At 44.4% G+C, this 20,977-nt stretch overlaps 1 protein-coding gene across 7 annotated transcripts in view; it reads left to right on the top strand.

Moving 5' to 3' along the window:
• slf1 (SMC5-SMC6 complex localization factor 1) overlaps window positions 1–20,977 on the top strand; it is a 49,062-nt gene that overhangs the window by 23,653 nt on the left and 4,432 nt on the right. For 6 of the 7 annotated variants that reach the window (XM_029124880.2, XM_034296192.1, XM_034296195.1 and 3 more), the window contains exons 17-18: window positions 3,025–3,117; window positions 4,920–5,102. In XM_029124880.2, coding sequence (XP_028980713.2) covers window positions 3,025–3,117; window positions 4,920–5,102 — 276 coding nt within the window. The remainder of the gene's footprint in view (window positions 1–3,024; window positions 3,118–4,919; window positions 5,103–20,977) is intronic. The other variant, XM_034296197.1, reaches the window with a different exon arrangement.

Genomic DNA, 20,977 nt, shown 5'->3' on the forward strand with positions numbered 1-20,977 from the left:
AGCACTTTGTGACAACTGCTGTTGTAAAAAGGGCTTTATAAATACATTTGATTGATTGATTGATTGATTGATTGTGTGGACAGGTGTCTTTTATACAGGTAACAAGTTCAAACAGGTGCAGTTAATACAGGTAATGAGTGGAGAACAGGAGGGCTTCTTAAAGAACTGAGACGAAATTCTTACTGGTTGGTGGGTGATCAAATATTTATGTGAAGCAATAAAATGCTAATTAATTATTTAAAAATCATACAATGTGATTTTCTGGATTTTTGTTTTAGATTCCGTCTCTCACAGTTGAAGCGTACCTATGATAAAAATTCGACCTGATGTCTCCCTTCACTGGACCCACCTTCCTGAACCGCCTGAAAATCTTGTTCGCTGTAGAAGACTATCAAGTCAAGACCTGCCATTTCCAGAACCCTGTAGTTGTTTTAGAGTGTTTTGGAGATTCACTTAGCAAATACATTTTTTTGTATGACATACTTTCTTTTATTGTTCTGATAGTGTTGGTAACCTGAAAAAGGCTTGCTAAGAAAAACCACGCAACAACCAAGGCAGAGATAAATTACATTTAGCTTCATTTAATCCTTTGGCTGTACAGGCTGCAGGTCACTGACTTTTTGATGCCAAACTGGCATCTTCCTCAGAGAGTAACTTGTTTACAATAGTAATAAGGCATATTAGAGGGCGGTGGTATTTGGGCGGTGTTCCCCACTGCATCGTGCCTAAGAACAGCTCTTTGCCGTGCTATGTAGGAGATACACCTTATTCCTTAAATCTGTAATGGCCAAGGATCACTGGTCAAAACTAATTTATAATTATGGCCGGCCAGCATTTAATGTTGCATACAGCAGGTGGTGTATGGCCATGCAAGCCTGTGTAAGAGGGAGAGAGGTTCTCCAGTCCAACAAAGGTTCCTAGCCCAATTTAGAAGAATAGCATTTCTATTGGAAACTATTTGCCTAAAAGCGGGTTAAAAAAAAAAGCCCAACGTTTTTTTTTTTACCTGCTCGCCATCACGGGTACACAGACTAAGTGAGCAACACATACATTTAACTTTTCTATTAAAGAGTGAAATGGGGCATTGTTAGAAGGATGTGTGGAAAAGGATAGGCGGATTTATTCTTTCCATGCTTGTAAATGCTGAGCATGCAATTACCCCTATAATGGAGGCGTTGTGTCCAAATTGGAGCCATTAAAGTGATTTAACAGTGCATGGATTGGGCTTGGCATTTGCGAGGATGTGTACACATGGGGAGCTGGGGAATGGGTGTTTAATCACGCCGTTTTAGAGGCCGTAATGGCAAAACGCGCCGTGTAGATCGCTGACCTGCCACAGCGCAGAACAACTAATTATGGCTGACTTGGACTTCAGTATGGAGCCTCAGTGTTTTTTGCTCATTGTATTATGTACATGTTCTTTTAATCTCTACAAATATTATTGTTTTCATGTTTATAAGATGTTGTTTTTCTTCCCAGGGAGAGAATTGTTTGTTTTGTTCTTCAAGTCAACAGAGAAATCAATGGCAATGGGGATGTTTCAATGGTAACTGTGCCTCTGTCAGCCATTTTGTTTCCAGTGTGTTCCACTCTGGTGAGTGTGGGATTATTGATAAGGACCTGTAACTTGGAGGAGAATGTGTCTTTTGGGCCAAGACTGGCTCTGGTCCCTTAGACCCGCCTGTCTCGCTGCAATTTGGTCTCGTCCAGTTGGACGTAGCTGACAACGGTGCGTTCCAAACCACTTACCGAGCAGGAGGCAGTTCATGTTGGATTTTCTGTGTTTCTGAGGCTGGCACGAGGGAATGCACCTAGAGAGTATTTATTTTTTATGACCATGATTCAGTAAGGTAACTGGGCGCTGGAGATTTCAAACATACACCACGAAAACCCAAGCCACCTTCTGCTATGTGGCACCTTCTCGGCTGCCGACTGACACAGGAAGAAGGGCAGTAAACCACAGCTTTTCCTCTTCCCGATTAACCATACATTTTTCCCAGATATCCCACTATTCAGCCTTTGTCACGTTGGAATCACCTTTTTAATGGAGTCCCACCCCCGAAGAAAGGCATTCTTCATGCCGGAAGCATCTAGCATATTCAGTATTTTGAAAGGAAGCCAGCATCGTTCCAGTTTTCTATCCCCTGCCCTCCCGTCGGTCCCGTCTCTGCCTGCCCTTCCTCCCTCTCTGTGCCCTCCCCACACCAGGCTTTTTCTGCTCTGCTGGAGCCTCAGCATGGCCAAGCTGGCGTCCTGGAGAGGGCTAGTAAAGCGTTTTATTAGGGGCTTTGCGGTCCTGTATTATACTGGCAAACTCCGAGGCACTCATGCTTGGCCTTTAACTTTCTTGTGAAGTTCAGCCATACATGACAAAAGGGGGGGGGGGGGCGGCGGGATTGGCCGTCTAATCTATTGCTGATTTTATATTGTATCAGAAAGAGGGTGGGGGCAGGGAGGAATCTAAATAGAAGCCTTTAGAGGCTTTTGTGTCTGGGTGTTGTAGTTTGCTGATTAAATATCACGTGGTACATTGGAAATGCCCAGTGGAGCTTTTGAACCCTAGAATCCTGCCGGAGTCTTTGTGCCTGTGCTCTGTGCCATAACTTCCTACTGTGGAACAATACAGAAACACAGGAAGAGGATCTTCTCTCATTCACAGCTCATTTATTAACTTTTTGTGGATATTGTGTGGAAGTGAAAAATCGCTCCTAAAAAGGAATTCCGTTCTTAAATGTTTTTTTCTTTTTACATTTGTCCTCGTCTTTCAAATATTCCTCTTAAATCGCATTTTCATTTGCAGGGTTGCCTTTTTTCTAGGTCCTTTTTTTGGGCTGGGGTGTCGTTGGGGACATATCTAAATTCCTGTTATTGGCGTGTGGCTCACATATAGGACGATGGGAAGGACACACCCTAATTTTGGATTGCTCTCTCCCACACCCCCCCCACCCCCCCCCACACCCCACCCCCCCCCCCCCCCCCCATCCTCCCTCCTCTGCGTCCGTGGACCCGGTGGACCTGGCGAAGGCGAGACAGTTCTCCACAGAGCCTGCAAGAGGAACCAAGTTGAAACACTGCTCCAGATCCTAGCACTTCCTGGGATCGACGTCAACGTGAAAGGTAGGTTTCTTGACCCTTCACCCTGGCTCCCGCTGCGCTCAGTTGAGGGCGTCGCCGGGCAATTAATGCGGAAATGCGGACGGAGGGAGTGTGTCGTCAGTTAGGTAACATGTGAAGGGTGTGTCTTGGAGGAATGGGCGGGTTGGAAGCTAGATTTACAGTCACCGTGCCAAGAGAATGCATGGTTGTTTAATCATTTGTAATCTCCCCAGGGCTAATATTAACACTGTAGTCTTCTCTTCTTTTTTTAACATTTATTTAAACTGCTTATGCAGCAATTGAATAGTTTTGTGGTTTATTAACCATCATCTAACAAGCCAAGTGGAGATGTGACTAGGGACGGAGAGTGGCAACCAGAGATGTGTCGAAAATAGGAAATGGTACCAACTGAAGGGCAAAGGCTACTGACACGGAACACAAATATGAGGCCTCTAGTCTCCGGGAAATGCATTGTGTTTCATTTTAGAGCTCAAGAACATTTACTTTAACGACAGAACACCTACCTGTCTCACTGTGGATTTCGACTGAGTTATCTGGCTCATAGATTTACTCTGTTCAATCGTACATTTCGGTGTGTTTATCTTCGTGCACAGCGAAACTATTACTTGATTTCATTTTTGTTGTGAAAAAGTGGCCGCTATAGGTATGAGAATATTGCATAGAGATTCTTGAAATGTTGACAGTTCATGTGTAGCAGGGAAACTTAAATCTTAAGATTACATTTTTATTGTTGCATTAATTGATTTAAAGGAGTTGTATAAGGACATTATTTTCCCCCTGGATTTTGGTAAATATGTTCAATGTCTGGAAATGCCCTTGTTCTCAGCAAAGGATCTAATTTTCTATTCTTCACAAAAAGTGTAAAAAATGAAAAAAATGCTAATGATACATTTGCTTTTTATTTTCTGCTTTTATGGCTAGAGGAGAGACCGTGGTTTGAAGAGTGTGCGGAGACCACCGTGGGCCACATAATAATTAAGATGAATTTAGAACTGCATACAGATTAGATTGTATGTAGTCTCAAACTCTTTGACTTTAAATTATTTCTCTCTGAATTGTGTTTCCATACAGAAATTCAGGATATTATTTTGGTAAACTTCTCTGACGTCCTCAATTGATAAGGAATGAGCAGTGTTGCCATAAAGAGCCCTTCTCACCTGGACAGTAAGGAATCTTGCTCAGGGACGTCACCATGAGGCCATTTCAAAACAGCATAATAATTCAACTGTTGCGATGACAGAAAACTGTGGATTGTTGTTATTCTGAAATAATGACCTAAATTACAGCGAAAAGAAGAATAGAAATGTACAGAATTCCAATATTCCAAAACATGCATAATAAATTAAACCAGGCACTAACCCAATTTTATTTCCCAAGAAGACAGTGGGTGTTCCCAGGGGACCATGGTACAGTTTTGACTTAAGTCTTTTCAAAACCTATGGCCTTGAAATTACAATCTAGTATCTGATCAACCCTTTGACAGAGCCTATAGAGTATTAGCAATAATATTGTGCAAAATTTTAAAGACTTCCCGGAAGTCTCTCAGGGGTCATATCTGCCAATAGAGTTGAATGTGTATGGACAGACTTCTCTTTAATCTCAAAACATTCCCAGAATATCAGATTTGATACGTTAAGACACAAATAAAGAATGGCTTTGTCCCGAGTGTCAAGAATCAGGGCTAGGGGTTGCCAACCTGTGGGCTGCGGTCCAAACCCCGGCCTGCCACTGTATTTCTCTAGAATGTGAAGCACAGTGGAAGAGGTGTGGTCCGTGACGTGCGCGCGTGTGTTATTCCTCAGACCACGTCGGGTGGACGCCGCTGCACGAGGCCTGTAACCATGGCAGCCACGCGTGCGTGAAGGCCCTGCTACGCCATCACCCCGCCCCTCAGCTGAAAGGCCAGGTGGGCGGGGTCAGCCCGTTACACGACGCGCTGCTCTGCGGACACACTGACATCGCCAAGACGCTTCTGCGGCATGCCGGTATTTGTATGCCCACACACACACATACACACAGAGAAGAAAATGCATGAGAGGAGTGTGGATGGGTGGATGAGTCTGCCATCAGTAGCGTTGATTTACCAGAGTCTGCCATCAGTAGCCCTTAACCACAGTCTCAAGTCTTAATCATCGCTGCGTTTGTTCTGCGACGACCCCCCCTCCACCCCCCTTCACACACACACCACTACCGTCCGGTTCTCCCATCTTTCTGCGCTCTGTCTGCGTTCCACAGGAGAACAGAGCATCTGTCCAAACATATTACTCCTCTGCTCAGAAGATGTCTGTTAATGTCTTTTTGAAGAGATTAGATTCGTCAGGTTCTGCCGCTTGTGAAATTCACACGCTGGTTTGGTGAGAAATGTGTCACAACAGAAATAGTCTGTGTGTCTGTGTGTTTGCTTGCCACATACAATCGCTGTTCTGAAGCTTTGAAGTGAGTGTGACGTGTGTCAAAGTGAACGTGGGGGGGGGGGGGGGGGGGTTTGGTGGAACTGTGTGTGTTGCTGGTGTAGGGATAGATAGGTGTGTGTGTGTGTGTGTGTTGTGGGGGGGGGGGGGGGCTTGTAAGGCTTGACAGCATTGCCTCTATCTCCCCAACTCACTTCTCAGTTTGACTAATTATAGTTAATTTGATTCGTCTTTCCCATTAACACATGTACATATTCTGTCCTCAAAAAATAAATTACATTGGGATTGTTTGGTCCCGGTGAGTTTTTTTCTTTTTGGTGACAGGAGAGATGGAGCAAATTAAAGGGGTCAGAGAAAGAGACTGTTTGCAAAATTAGAAGTGTGTGTGTGTGTGTGTGTGTGTGAATGAGAGTGAGTAAAAGAGAGAAAGTGAGCTAGTGTGTGTCTGTGTGTGAGAGATGTCTGTGTATGCTGCCTCTGGGGAAGGATAGGGAGATGGTTCTGGTGCCTGCCTTGTAGGCTACATCACAGGGATGGGTGGAGGGGTGGATGGGTGGGTGGGTGGAGGGGTGGAGGGGTGGAGGGGTGGATGGGTGGAGGGGGGGATGGGTGGGTGGAGGGGTGGAGGGGTGGATGGGTGGGTGGAGGGGTGGAGGGGTGTAGGGGTGGAGGGGGGGGTGGGTGGCTGGGTTCAGGGGTGGAGGGGTGGGTGGGTGGGTAGAGGGGTGGAGGGGTGGGTGGGTGGAGGAGGAGGTGTGGGTGGAGGGGTGGAGGGGTGGAGGTAGCTGCTTCTACTGGAGAATGCTCCCGGTTTGAAAAGGCAAGCTTTGCCTCGTTCTTTCTTCCCTGTTTCTATGTGTGGACTTTGTGACGGTGGACTTTGGAAATCAGAGCTTTAGTTAGCTTATGAAAGATGATTATTTAACTTTAAAATAAATGTTGTCATGTTGTGCTTTTTTGGGTATAGAAACACAAAAGCAGGCGGTGTGATAAATTAGTAATGGATTAGATTGGAACCCAATGTTGCAGCAATATGAATTGATGTCTGTAAGTTATGGGACAGTGAAGATAAAAAAAAAAACATCAAACAATTACTATTGGGCTGAAGATGCTCAGCTTTGTCATGGGTATTTGTTTCACCATTTTGAAATTACAACAATTTAAATCTAGACCCTCTATTTCAGGGCATTTACGTTTTGGGACTGTGGCATTACTGGTGTTTGAGGTTTGTCGGGTGTTTTTCATCACATCATTTGTGCAGTCACAGGAGACCTATTCTATCTGCTATTGGGGTCTCAACATAAGTAACAAAGAAGTGCCAATTGAACTCAAGGGAGCCGTTATGAAGCTGATAAATCCAAATCGAATAGTCAAAACCTTTGGCCTGCCAAAACCAACAGTTTGTAACAGAGGAACACAGAAAAGAAGACACCTTTGAGTTCTTTGCAATCGCAAATAGCCTAGTAGACCAAGAAGGCCCAAAGAATGCTCTCAATGATTAAAAAACAAACAAACTGAACCCTCTCCTGGAGGACCGGCGTCAGACATCGACAGACATTTTCACCAGCAGAACTCCAGAGACGGTACTGCAAGGTGCAAGCCACTATTTAAGAATTTAAAGCTGGAAGAAGAAATGTGTCACTGTCCCAATACTGGTGTTGTGTGCAGCAGAGCGCTGTAGGCAGCAGCTTAGAGGATAGGTCTCACCAGTGGTTTTAAATACATGAGGCAGTCCTGTAGTTACTTAGAGAGATGATTGGCTCAACCCACCAATAACATTACATTCTTTCACTGCTGTTTTAGACCTGATGTTCCACTTTTTATGCCATGGTAATCTGTTTTGGTTTTATTTATTTATAGTTGAACAAAAACACTAGTAAACAACCAAGGTAAATCGTAAATACACCTACAACACTGTTTCCCAAAACGTTGTGACGCAGGGTAAATTGTAAAAACAGAATGCAATGATGTGCAAGTCATTTAAATCCTACAGTGGGGAGAACAAGTATTTGATTCACTGCCGATTTTGCAGGTTTTTCTACTTACAAAGCATGTAGAGGTCAAAAATCCAGAAAATCCTATTATATGTTTTTTAAATAATTAATTTGCATTTTAAGTATTTGATCACCTACCAACCAGTAAGAATTCCGGCTCTCACAGACCTGTTAGTTTTTCTTTAAGAAGCCCTCCTGTTCTCCACTCATTACCTGTATTAACTGCACCTGTTTGAACTCGTTACCTGTATAAAAGACACCTGTCCACACACTCAATCAAACAGACTCCAACCTCTCCACGATGGTCATGACCAGAGAGCTGTGTAAGGACATCAGGGATAAAACTGAAGACCTGCATAAAGCTGGGATGGGCTACAGGACAATAGGCAAGCAGCTTGGTGAGAAGGCAACAACTGTTGGTGCAATTATTAGAAAATGAAAGAAGTTCAAGATGACAGTCAATCTCCCTCGGTCTGGGGCTCCATGCAAGATCTCACCTCGTGGGGCATCAGTGATCATGAGGAAGGTGAGGAATCCGCCCAGAACTACACGGCAGGACCTGGTCAATGACCTGAAGAGAGCTGGGACCACAGTCTCAAAGAAAACCATTAGGAACACACTACGCCGTCATGGATTAAAATCCTGCAGCGCACGCAAGGTCCCACTGCTCAAGCCAGCGCATGTCCAGGCCATCTGAAGTTTGCCAATCACCATCTGGATGATCCAGAGGAGGAATTGGAGAAGGTCATGTGGTCTGATGAGACAAAAATAGAGCTTTTTGGTCTAAACTCCACTCGCCATGTTTGGAGGAAGAAGAAGGATGAGTACAACCCCAAGAACACCATGCCAACCGTGAAGCATGGAGGTGGAAACATCATTCTTTGGGGATGCTTTTCGGCAAATGGGACAGAACGACTGCACCGTATTGAGGGGAGGATGGATGGGGCCATGTATCGCGAGATCTTGGCCAACAACCTCCTTCCCACAATAACAACATTGAAGATGGGTTGTGGCTGGGTCTTCCAGCATGACAAAGACCCTAAACACACAGCCAGGGCAACTAAGGAGTGGCTCCGTAAGAAGCATCTAAAGGTCCTGGAGTGGCCTAGCCAGTCTCCAGACATGAAGCCAATAGAAAATCTTTGGACGGAGCTGAAAGTCTGTATTGCCCAGCGACAGCCCCGAAACTTGAATGATCTGGAGAATGTCTGTATGGAGGAGTGGGCCAAAATCCCTGCTGCAGTATGTGCGAACCTTGTCAAGAACTACAGGAAACATATGATCTTTGTAATTTCAAACAATGGTTTCTGTACCAAATATTAAGTTTTGCTTTTCTGATGTATCAAATACTTATGTCATGCAATAAAATGCAAATTAATTACCCAAAAATCATACCATTTGATTTTCTGGATTTTTGTTTTAGATTCCGTCTCACAGTTAAAGTGTCCCTATGATAAAAATTACAGACCTCTACATGCTTTGTAAGTTGCAAAACCTGCAAAATTGTCAGTGTATCAAATACTTGTTCTCCCCACTGTATCTAGCCACCAAGTCTCTCACCAAACCACCTCTGACCCATATTGAATCCTTCCTGACTGCAATAAAAGCATGGATGAAAGACAACTTCCTCAAACTAAACAGTGACAAAACAGAATTTCTACTCATTGGAACCAAATCCACCATGAACAAAACTGTCACTCTCAATCTCAGCATCCATGACACCGTTGTTTCTCCATCCCCCCACGCACGTAACCTTGGTGTCATTCTGGACTCTGCACTCTCCTTTGATCAGCACGTCAAACAGACTGTAAAATCTTAATTCTTCCATCTTCGCAACATGGCCAAACTCAGACAATCCCTCTCCCATCCTGCTGCTGAAACCCTAATAAATGCATTCATAACCTCTCATCTTGACTACTGCAATTCCCAACTCACCAGCATCAAATCTGCATCCCTCCATAAGCTCTAAATGGTTCAAAACTCTGCGGCCAGACCACACACTCACCAAGTCCCAGCAGCATATCACCCCTATCCTCTGAGTTACACTGGCTTCCTATCTCCCAACGCATTAACTACAAGATCCTCCTGTTGACAATAAAACACTAAACAATATCGCCCCTGCCTACCTCTCTGAACTACCTCTTCCATACCAACCAACACACACTCCTTTCCAGTACTGCAGGCCACCTCATAATCCCCAAGCTCAAAGGCTTTGGTGACAGGGCATTCTCAAGGGTTGCTCCTAGGCTCTGAAACGCTTTCCCCAAAACCATCCGTGACTCTGAGACTATCCCCATCTTCCAGCAACGCAAGACTCTTCTGTACAAAATCGCCTACCCATAGCCATGCCAAATCCCATACTCTCAATCTTTATTGATTTCTCATAGTATTTATTTTTTTTCTGTTTGTTGTCTGTTCCATGTCACTATTTGAATTGCATCTTTGGGTCCCTGAAAAGCGCTATATAAATATAATGTATTATTATTATTTTTATTACAATATCATTAAATGATTCAGAGAACCTGGAGTAATCCCAGTATGCAAGGGACAAGTGCAAAAACCAATAATGGATGGCCTTGATCTTTCGCTGCATCCACAAATGCAATTTAAAACTCTACCATACAAATAAGTATCCATACATAAACAAGATCCAGAAATGCCAGTGCCATCTCTGGTCCCTAGCTCATTTTAGATGGACTGAGGCTAAGTTGAATATTGTCCTGTGGTTTGACTAAATACAATTTGTGGTTCGTTTTGGTCATTCTGGATGCTGCATCCACCGGACTAAAGAGCAGAGAGACCATCCAACTTATCAGCGTGCAGTTCAAATGCCAGCATCTGTGATGGTATGGGGGTGCAACAATGCCAAACCAAATTCTGCACGTGTTACAACAGCATGGCTCTGTAGTAAAAGAGTCTGGGTGCTAAATTGGCCTGCCTGCAGTCCAGACCTGTCACCCATTGAAAACATTTGGTGCATTATGAAACGACAAATACAGTACAGGAGACTCTGAATTGTTGAACAATTGAAATCCTAAATCAAGCGAAAAAAGGAACATGCCCCAGTGGTAAACATGCCCCAGTCCCTGCTTTTTTTAAATGTGTTGCCTGCATCAAATTCAAAATAGGTGTGTTTTTTTCCAAAAGCAATAACATTTCTCAGTTTCAATTGGAATGATCTTTTAATACCCAGTCATGTTACTGACCTGTTGCCAATTGACCTAATTAGTTGTGTGATGTTCCACCAGGTTTTTTAACATTACACAACTTTTCCAGTCTGGTGCCTCTGTCCCAGCTTTTCTGAAATGTGTTGCTGGCACCAACTCAAAGCGAGCATGCATTTTCCCAGAAAAAAATTCTCAGTTTCAATATTTGATATGTTGCCTTTCTACTATTTCCAATTCAATTTTCACATCATTGCATTCTGTTTTTATTAGCATTTTATTCTTGGTAGAGCTAGTTAGTGTTGCCACAGATGTTACTAGATGGCTGCTGCCTGCCTGTCACTTTTGTGTTATTATTCCCAACATTACGGCTCAGGCAGAAAGGGCAGGTTTATCTGCCAGTGCCAAACAAACAAGGCCTTTTAATGCCAGTGTTCTCACCCTGGAATAATAGGCCTGTCTTAAGGACACTGGGGAGGAGTTGGGCGAGGTGGTGGTGGTGTTGGTGGTGGGTGGAGTCACGTATGGCCCCCACCCGCGACCCGGGAGTGCTGGCAGGGAATGCATGCCAAGGCTGAGGGCAAGGCCTGCTCTTCTCTTACTGCCTGCCTCTCCCCCTCTCACTCACTCTCTTTTCTCACTCTTCTCTCTTGAGGCTGGCCCACTCAAATGTGTGTCTGTGTGCACGCGTGTGTGTGTGTGTTGTGTGTGTGTGTGTGTGTGTGTGCGCGTGTGGGTGTGCGTGCCTTCATCCGTGTGTGTTAGTTAGGGTGAGTGTGTGTTATTGTGTGCACGTGTCTCCACCCGTCATGCCCCCTCCTTGGCTCAGTATGTTCAATTTTGCAGGATGACCAAAGAGAGAGACTGAGACTTGATTGGAATGGAAAATGACCTGGAGACATGGCTGGGCTCTGAACTGCAGAGGCAGAGAGATTGAGGGACACGGTTCTAGATGTGTAATGTTTTCGCCTTTCTTATTTGTATTTCACTTTGGTTAATTATTATGCTCATTAAGTTTTTCAGATTTTCCACTTGCTTCGGTAATGCAAGAAAAGTATCCCATGCCAGTAAAGGCCCTTTCAGTTGAACGGAGAGAAAGACAGAGCAGGGGTGAACGAGTGCGACACAGAGAGACAGACACCTGACAAATTGGAGAGACCAAAAAGTCATACAGACATGACAGAAATCAAACAGACAGTAGAGGCAGAAGACAGGTTGAGAGCGGAATAAAAGGGCCTTCCCCAGCTGTCACCCCAATCTCTGGTGGCATTGGCTCAATACAGCCATCCGTGTTGATAAGCAGACCCAGTTAGCTTAGCCTAGCATAGCCACCCTTCACCTCCAGTCTCATTGAGATCTGTCTTAAACAGACCAGCTAAACGGCTAGTTAACATCCTCAATTGTACTAGCTTAATGGATAACTGTGTATTACTTTACTTGCTTATCTCCTCGTTGTAAATGTCTGCACTACTTTCCACTCCGTGCTGTTGTTAGTGTGTTTGGTGTTTGCCAAGATAAAGCCCGCAGCATCCCCCATCTCTATCTCCCCCTCTCTCTCTCTCTGTCTCTCCCTCTGTCTCTCCCTCCTTCTCTCTCTCTATCTCCCCCTCTTTCCCTCAACTCTCTAGAGTGGAATAAGAGTTTCCACTTTCAGGCTTTACTCTGATCTTTGTGCTGGCAAGGGCGCATGCTCTCAATAGTACACACACACACAGGCACACAGATTCAAGCAAACGCTGTGTATGTTCAGTGTATGTGTATGCACGTGTCCGCATGTTCGTGCATCTGTGTTTGTGAGCGCAAGGATATTTATTCCAAGGATGTTCTTCTATTGGGTTTGTGCTATTTTTCTGTCTTGAAGGTTTCTGGCAGCCCAGCTAGCCCCACAGGCGCTATAGTACATTCACAGCACATCAGACCAGGCTAGCCCTGCTCTGTTAGAACCAGTGGCCTTGTGCTTTGTTTCGCAGCCTGGCAAGGCAGCGTAGGCAGGAGGGAGGCTTCTTTTCATGTGAGAGAAATACTCGGGTCAAGCCGCTCATACTGCAGCACCCTTTTTATTATTGTTCCCTTCCAGTGGTTCAGTTGCAAGCCTTCCCTCCATCTGAAAACGGTTAAGGGTCTGAGGGAAAGACATTTTAGTCGCAGAGAGAGAAGGCACAGCCACAATCGCACTGCAGGCGTGGATTTTCAGCTGTGATAGGAAATATTAGGTGAATGTAGCCTATTTTTGTGTCCCTTCTTTCTGTTCAAGTGTTAAATAAATAGTTTACCTGGTTGTCTCCGTTCCATGGTACATAAGGCTAGAGCATCAACATAGGAGTGGTGATGTAGCCCAACAATGATATCACTGTATTGTATTTCCCAAAATATTTTATAATAAAATAATTACTGCATACTAAATTAGCTTCAAGGCGATTATTAAAAATCATATAGTCTTTATCCATTCCGACACTTTACGGCTCAGTCAGCACTGATAACACAGTTGATCCAGTCAGCACTGTCAACAGTCAGCACCGTCAACATTTGGCAATCTAAGCACAGTCAGCACCGTCAACACAGTCAGCACCGTCAACACAGTCAGCACCGTCAACACTGTCAGCACCGTCAACACAGTCAGCACCGTCAACATTTGGCAATCTAAGCACAGTCAGCACCGTCAGCACCGTCAGCACAGTCAGCACCGTCAGCACCGTCAGCACAGTCAGCACCGTCAACACAGTCAGCACCGTCAACACAGTCAGCACCGTCAACACTGTCAGCACCGTCAACACAGTCAGCACCGTCAGCACCGTCAGCACAGTCAGCACCGTCAACATTTGGCAATCTAAGCACAGTCAGCACCGTCAGCACCGTCAACATTTGGCAATCTAAGCACAGTCAGCACTGTCAACACCGTCAGCACCGTCAACACAGTCAGCACCGTCAACATTTGGCAATCTAAGCACAGTCAGCACCGTCAGCACCGTCAGCACAGTCAGCACCGTCAACATTTGGCAATCTAAGCACAGTCAGCACCGTCAGCACAGTCAGCACCGTCAACATTTGGCAATCTAAGCACAGTCAGCACCGTCAGCACCGTCAACATTTGGCAATCTAAGCACAGTCAGCACTGTCAACACCGTCAGCACCGTCAACACAGTCAGCACCGTCAACATTTGGCAATCTAAGCACAGTCAGCACCGTCAGCACCGTCAGCACAGTCAGCACCGTCAACATTTGGCAATCTAAGCACAGTCAGCACCGTCAGCACCGTCAACATTTGGCAATCTAAGCACAGTCAGCACTGTCAACACCGTCAGCACCGTCAACACAGTCAGCACCGTCAACATTTGGCAATCTAAGCACAGTCAGCACCGTCAACGCAGTCGGCACCATCAACGCAGTCGGCACCGTCAACGCAGTCGGCACTGTCAACAGTTGCCACAGTCGGCTCCGTCAACATTGTTCAAGGATCAGGTTCTGGTGTCCAGATTGGGGCTACCAAAGAGCGCTGCGCCACATGGGAAACCCTGTCTTATCAGCCAATTCAACTGGAGATTGATATTCTATAATTCTTTCTATTTGTAATTCAGCATAGCCCTTTCCAGTTTAGTGATTTCCCTGTTATATTTTTAGAATTTAGCTTCTAAAACAATAATGAAACAGGAGTAAAAAATATATTTTAATTAATGCCTTCACCAGCAAGATTCAGATTTGCATTGTTTATGTAGAGCTCAGGTAATTGCAAATTGTTGTTAAATGAATCACCACTGGATTGGTAATCATGATATCCTTCCCCCTGGTACAATTCTATGTCATTGAGAGGGTTTTTGGGAAAGCTTTTTCATGTATGAGAAGACAGTTTCTACATTAGCATAACTGGCTCACAAAGGGCTTGACAAAAATGCTGTCTTTCAATTTTGAAGGAAAGTGCAAATCATGAATGCAATATGTTCATATTGTAGGGTTTAGGCATTGTTGATTTTCTACTAATTTCAAATCCATTTGTCTTGCAGATTTTATAGAGCTGTGGAAATAGGCAGCCCAAAATATTTAAAATCCCTTACAGGATTTTGTTTTGCCTTGTAGCATCAAAATTGAATTTCATAATTATTTATATTGTTTTCTGGCCCAGCCCTTGCTTTAAGCATTATAAACGATTCGTAATGGTAGTGAAAATATACAGATGCTAGCAAAAATATTCACCATTTATAAAAAAATTCCAATTACAAAATGTATACCTTTTGGCTTCTGCACATTATCATTGATGTTTCCAGATTGTGGAATTAATTTATTTAAAAAAGGAACAAATGGCTTGGTCAAAAATATTGGCACCCAAGACCTAATTTTATTGCACATCCGCTGGACAAAGACAACTGTAATTAAAGGGTTCTTGTAACTCCCAATAAGCTTCCTGCACTATACTGGCATCTAGGCCCGCTCTTCAGCCGCTACCCGCTGCAGTTCTGCAACTGTTCTGTGTGGGTGTCGGGTGTCTTCGTCCTACTGGAAAAGCCGCAACATTTGACAGATACCCAGTTTCTGGACTCTCGGTTGAATATTGCGCTCCATGAGTTCCATGATGCCTTTCGTGTGTTTAATGTCCACGTCACTAGTGGCAGGTAGGGGATCTTTCTGTGTGAATGCCTCATCTGGTAATCGGTAAACGTAACTATGATCTGCTTTGCCAAATAAATCCAAAGTTGAGTTTCATCAGTCCTCATTCTCCCAGAATTATGTTGACTTGTTTCAATTGGTTTTGAGAAGTTCCATCAGCCTTTATTGTGTCTCTAGTTCAGCAGAGTGGTCTTCCTAGGTTTCCTGCTGTTTAACCTTTCTTTGTTTAGAGTGCTGCGGATAGTGTGGCTTCAGACTATTCTTCAGGTCAGTTTTTAGGTGTAAAGTGATTCAACATAGCCACAACACTTCCCTCAAACACAACTTAAGATATCATTCATTGTAAAGTTTTGCCGAGCTTGTCTTAATCACTGAGGAGTCTAGCTACGGCGTAAAGTTCTTCAAGGAGTTGATTTGACAATATTTACCAACACACACACACAAAGAGCATGTAATGACTCTTGCTCACATTTAGTCCCCCAGGTTGGCTGAACCTGCTCCATTTCTCCTGTTGCTTATTAGCTCATAGAGCTTGTTCTTCATCTTCTTTTTAATTTGTGAATCAGGCCATCTCACTTTTATTTCCATGATTAATCTCATTTACATGGTTCTCTTGTTCCTCTGCAACAGCCATTTAGTTGGCAATATATTTGGAGCATCAAATCTCAATTAAATAACAGTATCAAAACAGCACACGCAGACTTGTTCAAGAGTTGTCGTTTGAACAACTGTAAGAATGTGGAAGAAACGTCATGAGTGACTTTGACCGTGGTATGATTGTTGGTGCCAGATGTGGTGGTTCCAGCTTCTCAGAAACAACTGACCTCCTAGGATTTTCACACATTAGTCTTTCGGTTTTACAGAACACAAACATCCAGCGAGCGGCGGTTCTGTGGCCAAAAGCATCTTGTTAAGAAAGAGGTCAGAGGAGAACCAGTTTGTTCAAGCTGTCAGTAAGGCAGAGAATACTCAGATTACCAGTGCTTGTCACCTGTGTGTGCAGAAAGGCTTATCAAAGCACAACGCCTCCAAACCTGAAGTGTATAGAGCAGTGTTTCCCAACCCTGGTCCTGTGGACCCAAAGGGGTGCATGTGTTTGCCCAAGCACTCACACACCCGATTCAAATGTTGCCCTACCAGTTACACATTTGAGTGACATAATCAACCTATCATCAAGTCTTTAATTTCAATCAGCTGTGTGAGTGCCTGTGCAAAAACATAAACATGCACCCCTTTGGGTCCCGAGGACCAGGAGTGGGAAACACTGGTAAAGAGGCACTGGTGCTAGATAGTGTACTTAAGTGGCCAGTGAGTGTATGTGTGTGTGTGAGTGTGTGTGTAAGTGTGTATATATATATATATATATATAAATCTTTTTTTTGCCCCAAAAACAGGACGCTTTGTTCTGCTGGCTATTGAGATGTATTGTTGACTGTAGAGCAGCCCCGTTGGTTGGCGCTGGGGTGTTCTCTTTGTGGCGGTGGTCACGGGGCTGTCTCCTCTGGGTGGGAGGAACCCTGCACGCTGTCTGTCTGTCAGGTGGAGGGGGAAATGGAGAGGGATGTTTTCCGCTCGGTTATGTGTGTTGGAGCTGCATGAAGCCTGTTTGTCTCTGCTTCAGTTCTAGACGACACACACACAGACCCCTTGGTCTTTCTCTCCCCTCCTCCACTCCAGCATTTGTATTTCTTGTCTTCGACTGCCCTCTAAAGGCCAGAGGGCTCCGCACTCTGTGTGTGTGTGTGTGCGTGAGTGTGTGGCAGTCAGGCTGTTGCTGGCATTTTAGCATTTGCGCAGTGTGTGAATTCCCCTGTTTGCAAGGGCCTGAGCAGGGCTACACACACAGCCACACAAACACACACGTACTGACCTTTGGTCACATTTAATCCCCCAGGTGTTTTATTTATCTCCAGAACAGCATATCTGACACACAGAGCCAATACCTAGACTCACTTCAATCACTCTGTGATGCGGGAGCCGATATCATACCAAACCCCAGCCACTCTCACACACGGTGTGTCTTAAAGCATCGACAGATGTGTGTCACGATCCTCTGTGAATAATGGGCAATGGCCGACTCCATTGGAGAGGGATAGAGAGAGAGAGTGTGTGAACGGGTGGGAGGGCCTCCCCTCTCAACGCGCCCTGTCACCCCCCAGGTTGGGGCCTGTCTGTCAGTCAGTTTGACACGGAGGCAGGCAGGGACCGTGTTGTCAGACTCGCCTCACCCAGCCAGACGCCTGACTCACAACGGATGGCTCCGATTCTGGCGTAGGCCTCTTTTACGGGAGACGGACGGGAGGCGAGGGGAGCAGCGGAGAGCAGTCAGGAGCTTGGGGTGGGGGGGGGGTTGGAGGGAAAGGAGGGGTGAAAGGTCAGTTCGCAGAGAGGAGTGGGGCTGGAAAACGGGCTGGCGGAGCGGTGGCTAATGGATCTATATGTCGTGGGTTTGGTTTCCTGTGTCTGAATGTGTCCTGTAGTTGGCAGTCACATGGGAAAGGGACTCAGTGTGCTTTAACCGGATCTACAGTCATGAATCATTGGACACTTCTTTGCCTGTGATTTTGCACACAAAACATATAAAAAGTTGAAAACCACTTCAGAAGAGGCTGCATTCTGTGAACTGAATAGAGAAATATTTGGGTTTTTTATTTATTTTTTTAGGATAGTTCCCGAAAAAACACTTGAACACGGCCTTCTGCCTTTGAAATATTAATTGGCGGTGTGAAATACTCAGCTGAAAGACATGCAGAACACAGCACAAAGCCATAGCTCTCACTGAAAGCTACAGCTATTGTGAACAAAAATGTCTTCCCACTCTGAAAGTGTATTTTCAAGGCTTAAACTGGAAGAAATGTGCTATGGTCCATGCCCAACAATATGAAACATAATGTTTCGATCTCTGTTACTCGATGGACCTAATGAATACTGCAAATACGTTCCCCTCAAGGCTCAAAGCCCCTTTCCTGGAGCCTGACATGGCTGACCTGCAACTTCATAAGCACTTGTTTTCAATGGGTCTAATCGCAAGGCCAAATCAACCTGGAGTGGTTAGCTATTATTACCTGCTGTGTGAAGAACTCTTCTCACCTCACCCACTCTCTCTCTCTCTCTCTCTCTCTCTCTCTCTCTCCCTCTCCATCCCATTCTCTCTCAGTCCCTCTCTCTCTTTCTTTGTCTCAATCCCACTTCCACCGTCTCTATCGATCTTTCTGTCCAGCTCCCACTCTCTCAGTCCATCTCTATCTCTCTCTCTAGACCAGCTTTGATCAAAACCGTGCTCTTACGTCCTTCACTACTGCACCCTGGCTGACCTCTGCATTGTGAATTTCCCTGCTAATGTAAAAGTTTATGTAGATTAACGTGACAATTTATGCAGATTAGGTTTTTGCCACTGGAGCTTGAAACTGCGAAAGCTAGATGAGTACTGACCTTCCCATGGTACCTTTGCCGTGTGCTTTGCTCTTTCTGTTCCTCCGAGCTCCAGACCTGGCTAGTTGTATTTATTTTTTCTCGTACAGAGGGGGGAAAAAACACTTAATCACTTGCAGTGTCCTAATTCTATGATGTGTGTATAGTATCTTACAAAAGTGAGTACACCCCTCACATTTTTGCAAATATTTGATTATATCTTTTCATGTGACAACACTGAAGACATGAGACTTTGCTACAATGTAAAGTAGTGAGTGTACAGCTTGTATAACAGTGTACATTTGCTGTCCCCTCAAAGTAACTCAACACACAGCCATTAATGTCTAAACCGCTGGCAACAAAAGTGAGTACACCCCTAAGTGAAATGTCCAAATTGGGCCCAAAAAAGAAGTACATGCCCTAAAAAGTGTGTGTGTGTCTGGGTATACACAAACACACAGTTGTGCTCTTAAGTTTGCATACCCTGGCAGAAAATATGACTGATGCATATTAAGGATAGTGATGATATGAGGCCATTTATTATCACATAGTTGTTTGGCTCCTTTTTAAATCATAATGATGACAGAAATCACCCAAATTGCCCTGATCAAAACGTTACATACCCTTGAATGTTTGGCCTTGTTACAGACGCACAAGGTGACACACACAGTTGAAAATGGCAATTAAAGGTAAATTCCCTCACACCTGTGGCTTTTTAAATTGCAATTAGTGTCTCTGTATAAATAGTCAATGAGTTTGTTAGCTCTCACGTGAATGCACTGAGCAGCCTTGATACTGAGCCATGGGAAGCAGAAAAGAACTGTCAAAAGACCAGTGTAACTAGGTAATGGAACTTTATAAAGATGGAAAAGGATATAAAAAGATATCCAAAGCCTTGCAAATTATTAAGGAGTAGAACATTCGGGGATCTCTTGAGACCAAGCCAAGTTAAGGTAGACCAAGAAAGATTTCAACCAAAACATCCAGAAGAATTGTTCAGTATACAAAGAAAAACAAGTAACCTCAGGAGAAAAACAGGCTGCTCTGGAAAAAGACGGTGTGATTGTTTCAAGGAGCACAATATGACGATACTTGAACAAAAATTAGCTACATGGTTGAGTTGCCAGATAGAAGCCTTTACTGCACCAATGCCACAAAAAAGCCTGGTTACAATACGCCTGACACCACCATGACACGCCACAGCTTCTGGCACACTAATTTGGAGTGACGAGACCAAAATAGAACTTTATGGTCACAACCATAACCGCTTTGTTTGGAGAGGGGTCAACAAGGCCTATAGTGAACAGAATACCATCCCCACTGTGAAGCAAGGTGGTGGCTCATCACATCCTCCTGATCCTTAATATCATTGAGCCACTCTGGGGAGATCTCAAACATGCAGTTCATGTAAGACGACCAAAGACTTTGCATGGAGGCATTTTGCCAAGACGAATGGGCAGCTATACCACCTGCAAGAATTCGGGCCCTCATAGACAACTATTACAATAGACTGCACACTGTACCTTTTTCTTTCCTTTACAAAAAAGTCCAAAAGGGAGGTTTTGAGTGAGGAACAGAAGGGTTAAAATTAAGAGACCACAGCAAATGGAAAGCTTCTGTTACTCACTTACAACTTGCCTTTTCAACTTTTTGGAACAAGAAAGAAAATAGTGCAGTGGTCTCTTAATTTTTTCTGGAGCTGTATATGTACATGTATATACTTTTTTTCCCAGACATCTGGATAGTTTGACAGATACAGCTAACGAATCATTATGCCAGATAACATCTGGTTGAAGATAAATACTGCTGGAGCAATTTGGTCTGGACAGATTGTCAAAGGTTGTTCGGCCTCATGCCAGAGGTCATGTTCTACAAGAATAAAACACCGTCTTCGAACAGAAGAACCCATTACTAACCATAAAACATAGTGAAAGAGGCATTATGGTTTGGATCTGCTTTGCTTCCTCAGTGCCTGGCCAACTTGCCGACTTTGAGTTCACCATGAACTCCACATTGTACTTTAGGAGAATGTGAGGGCATGTGAGTGAAGTTAAAGCTAAAATAGAAAATAGACAATGATCCAAAAATCATGACAGAATGGCAAGAAATGTATTCATAGTTACAGAATGTCCGCGTCAAAGCGCCTGTCTTATTCCTATTGGAAGGCTGAGGGAGATTGGAGGCGGACCATGCATTCACATGGCCAATCAGCATCACACATGTTGAACACCACTGTAAGGAAGAGTGGACACATTCCCCCCAGACTGTTACAGGGACCTGT

Source organism: Esox lucius, chromosome 13 (assembly GCF_011004845.1).
Source record: "Esox lucius isolate fEsoLuc1 chromosome 13, fEsoLuc1.pri, whole genome shotgun sequence".
In the NCBI taxonomy this organism is placed as follows: Eukaryota; Metazoa; Chordata; class Actinopteri; order Esociformes; family Esocidae; genus Esox; species Esox lucius.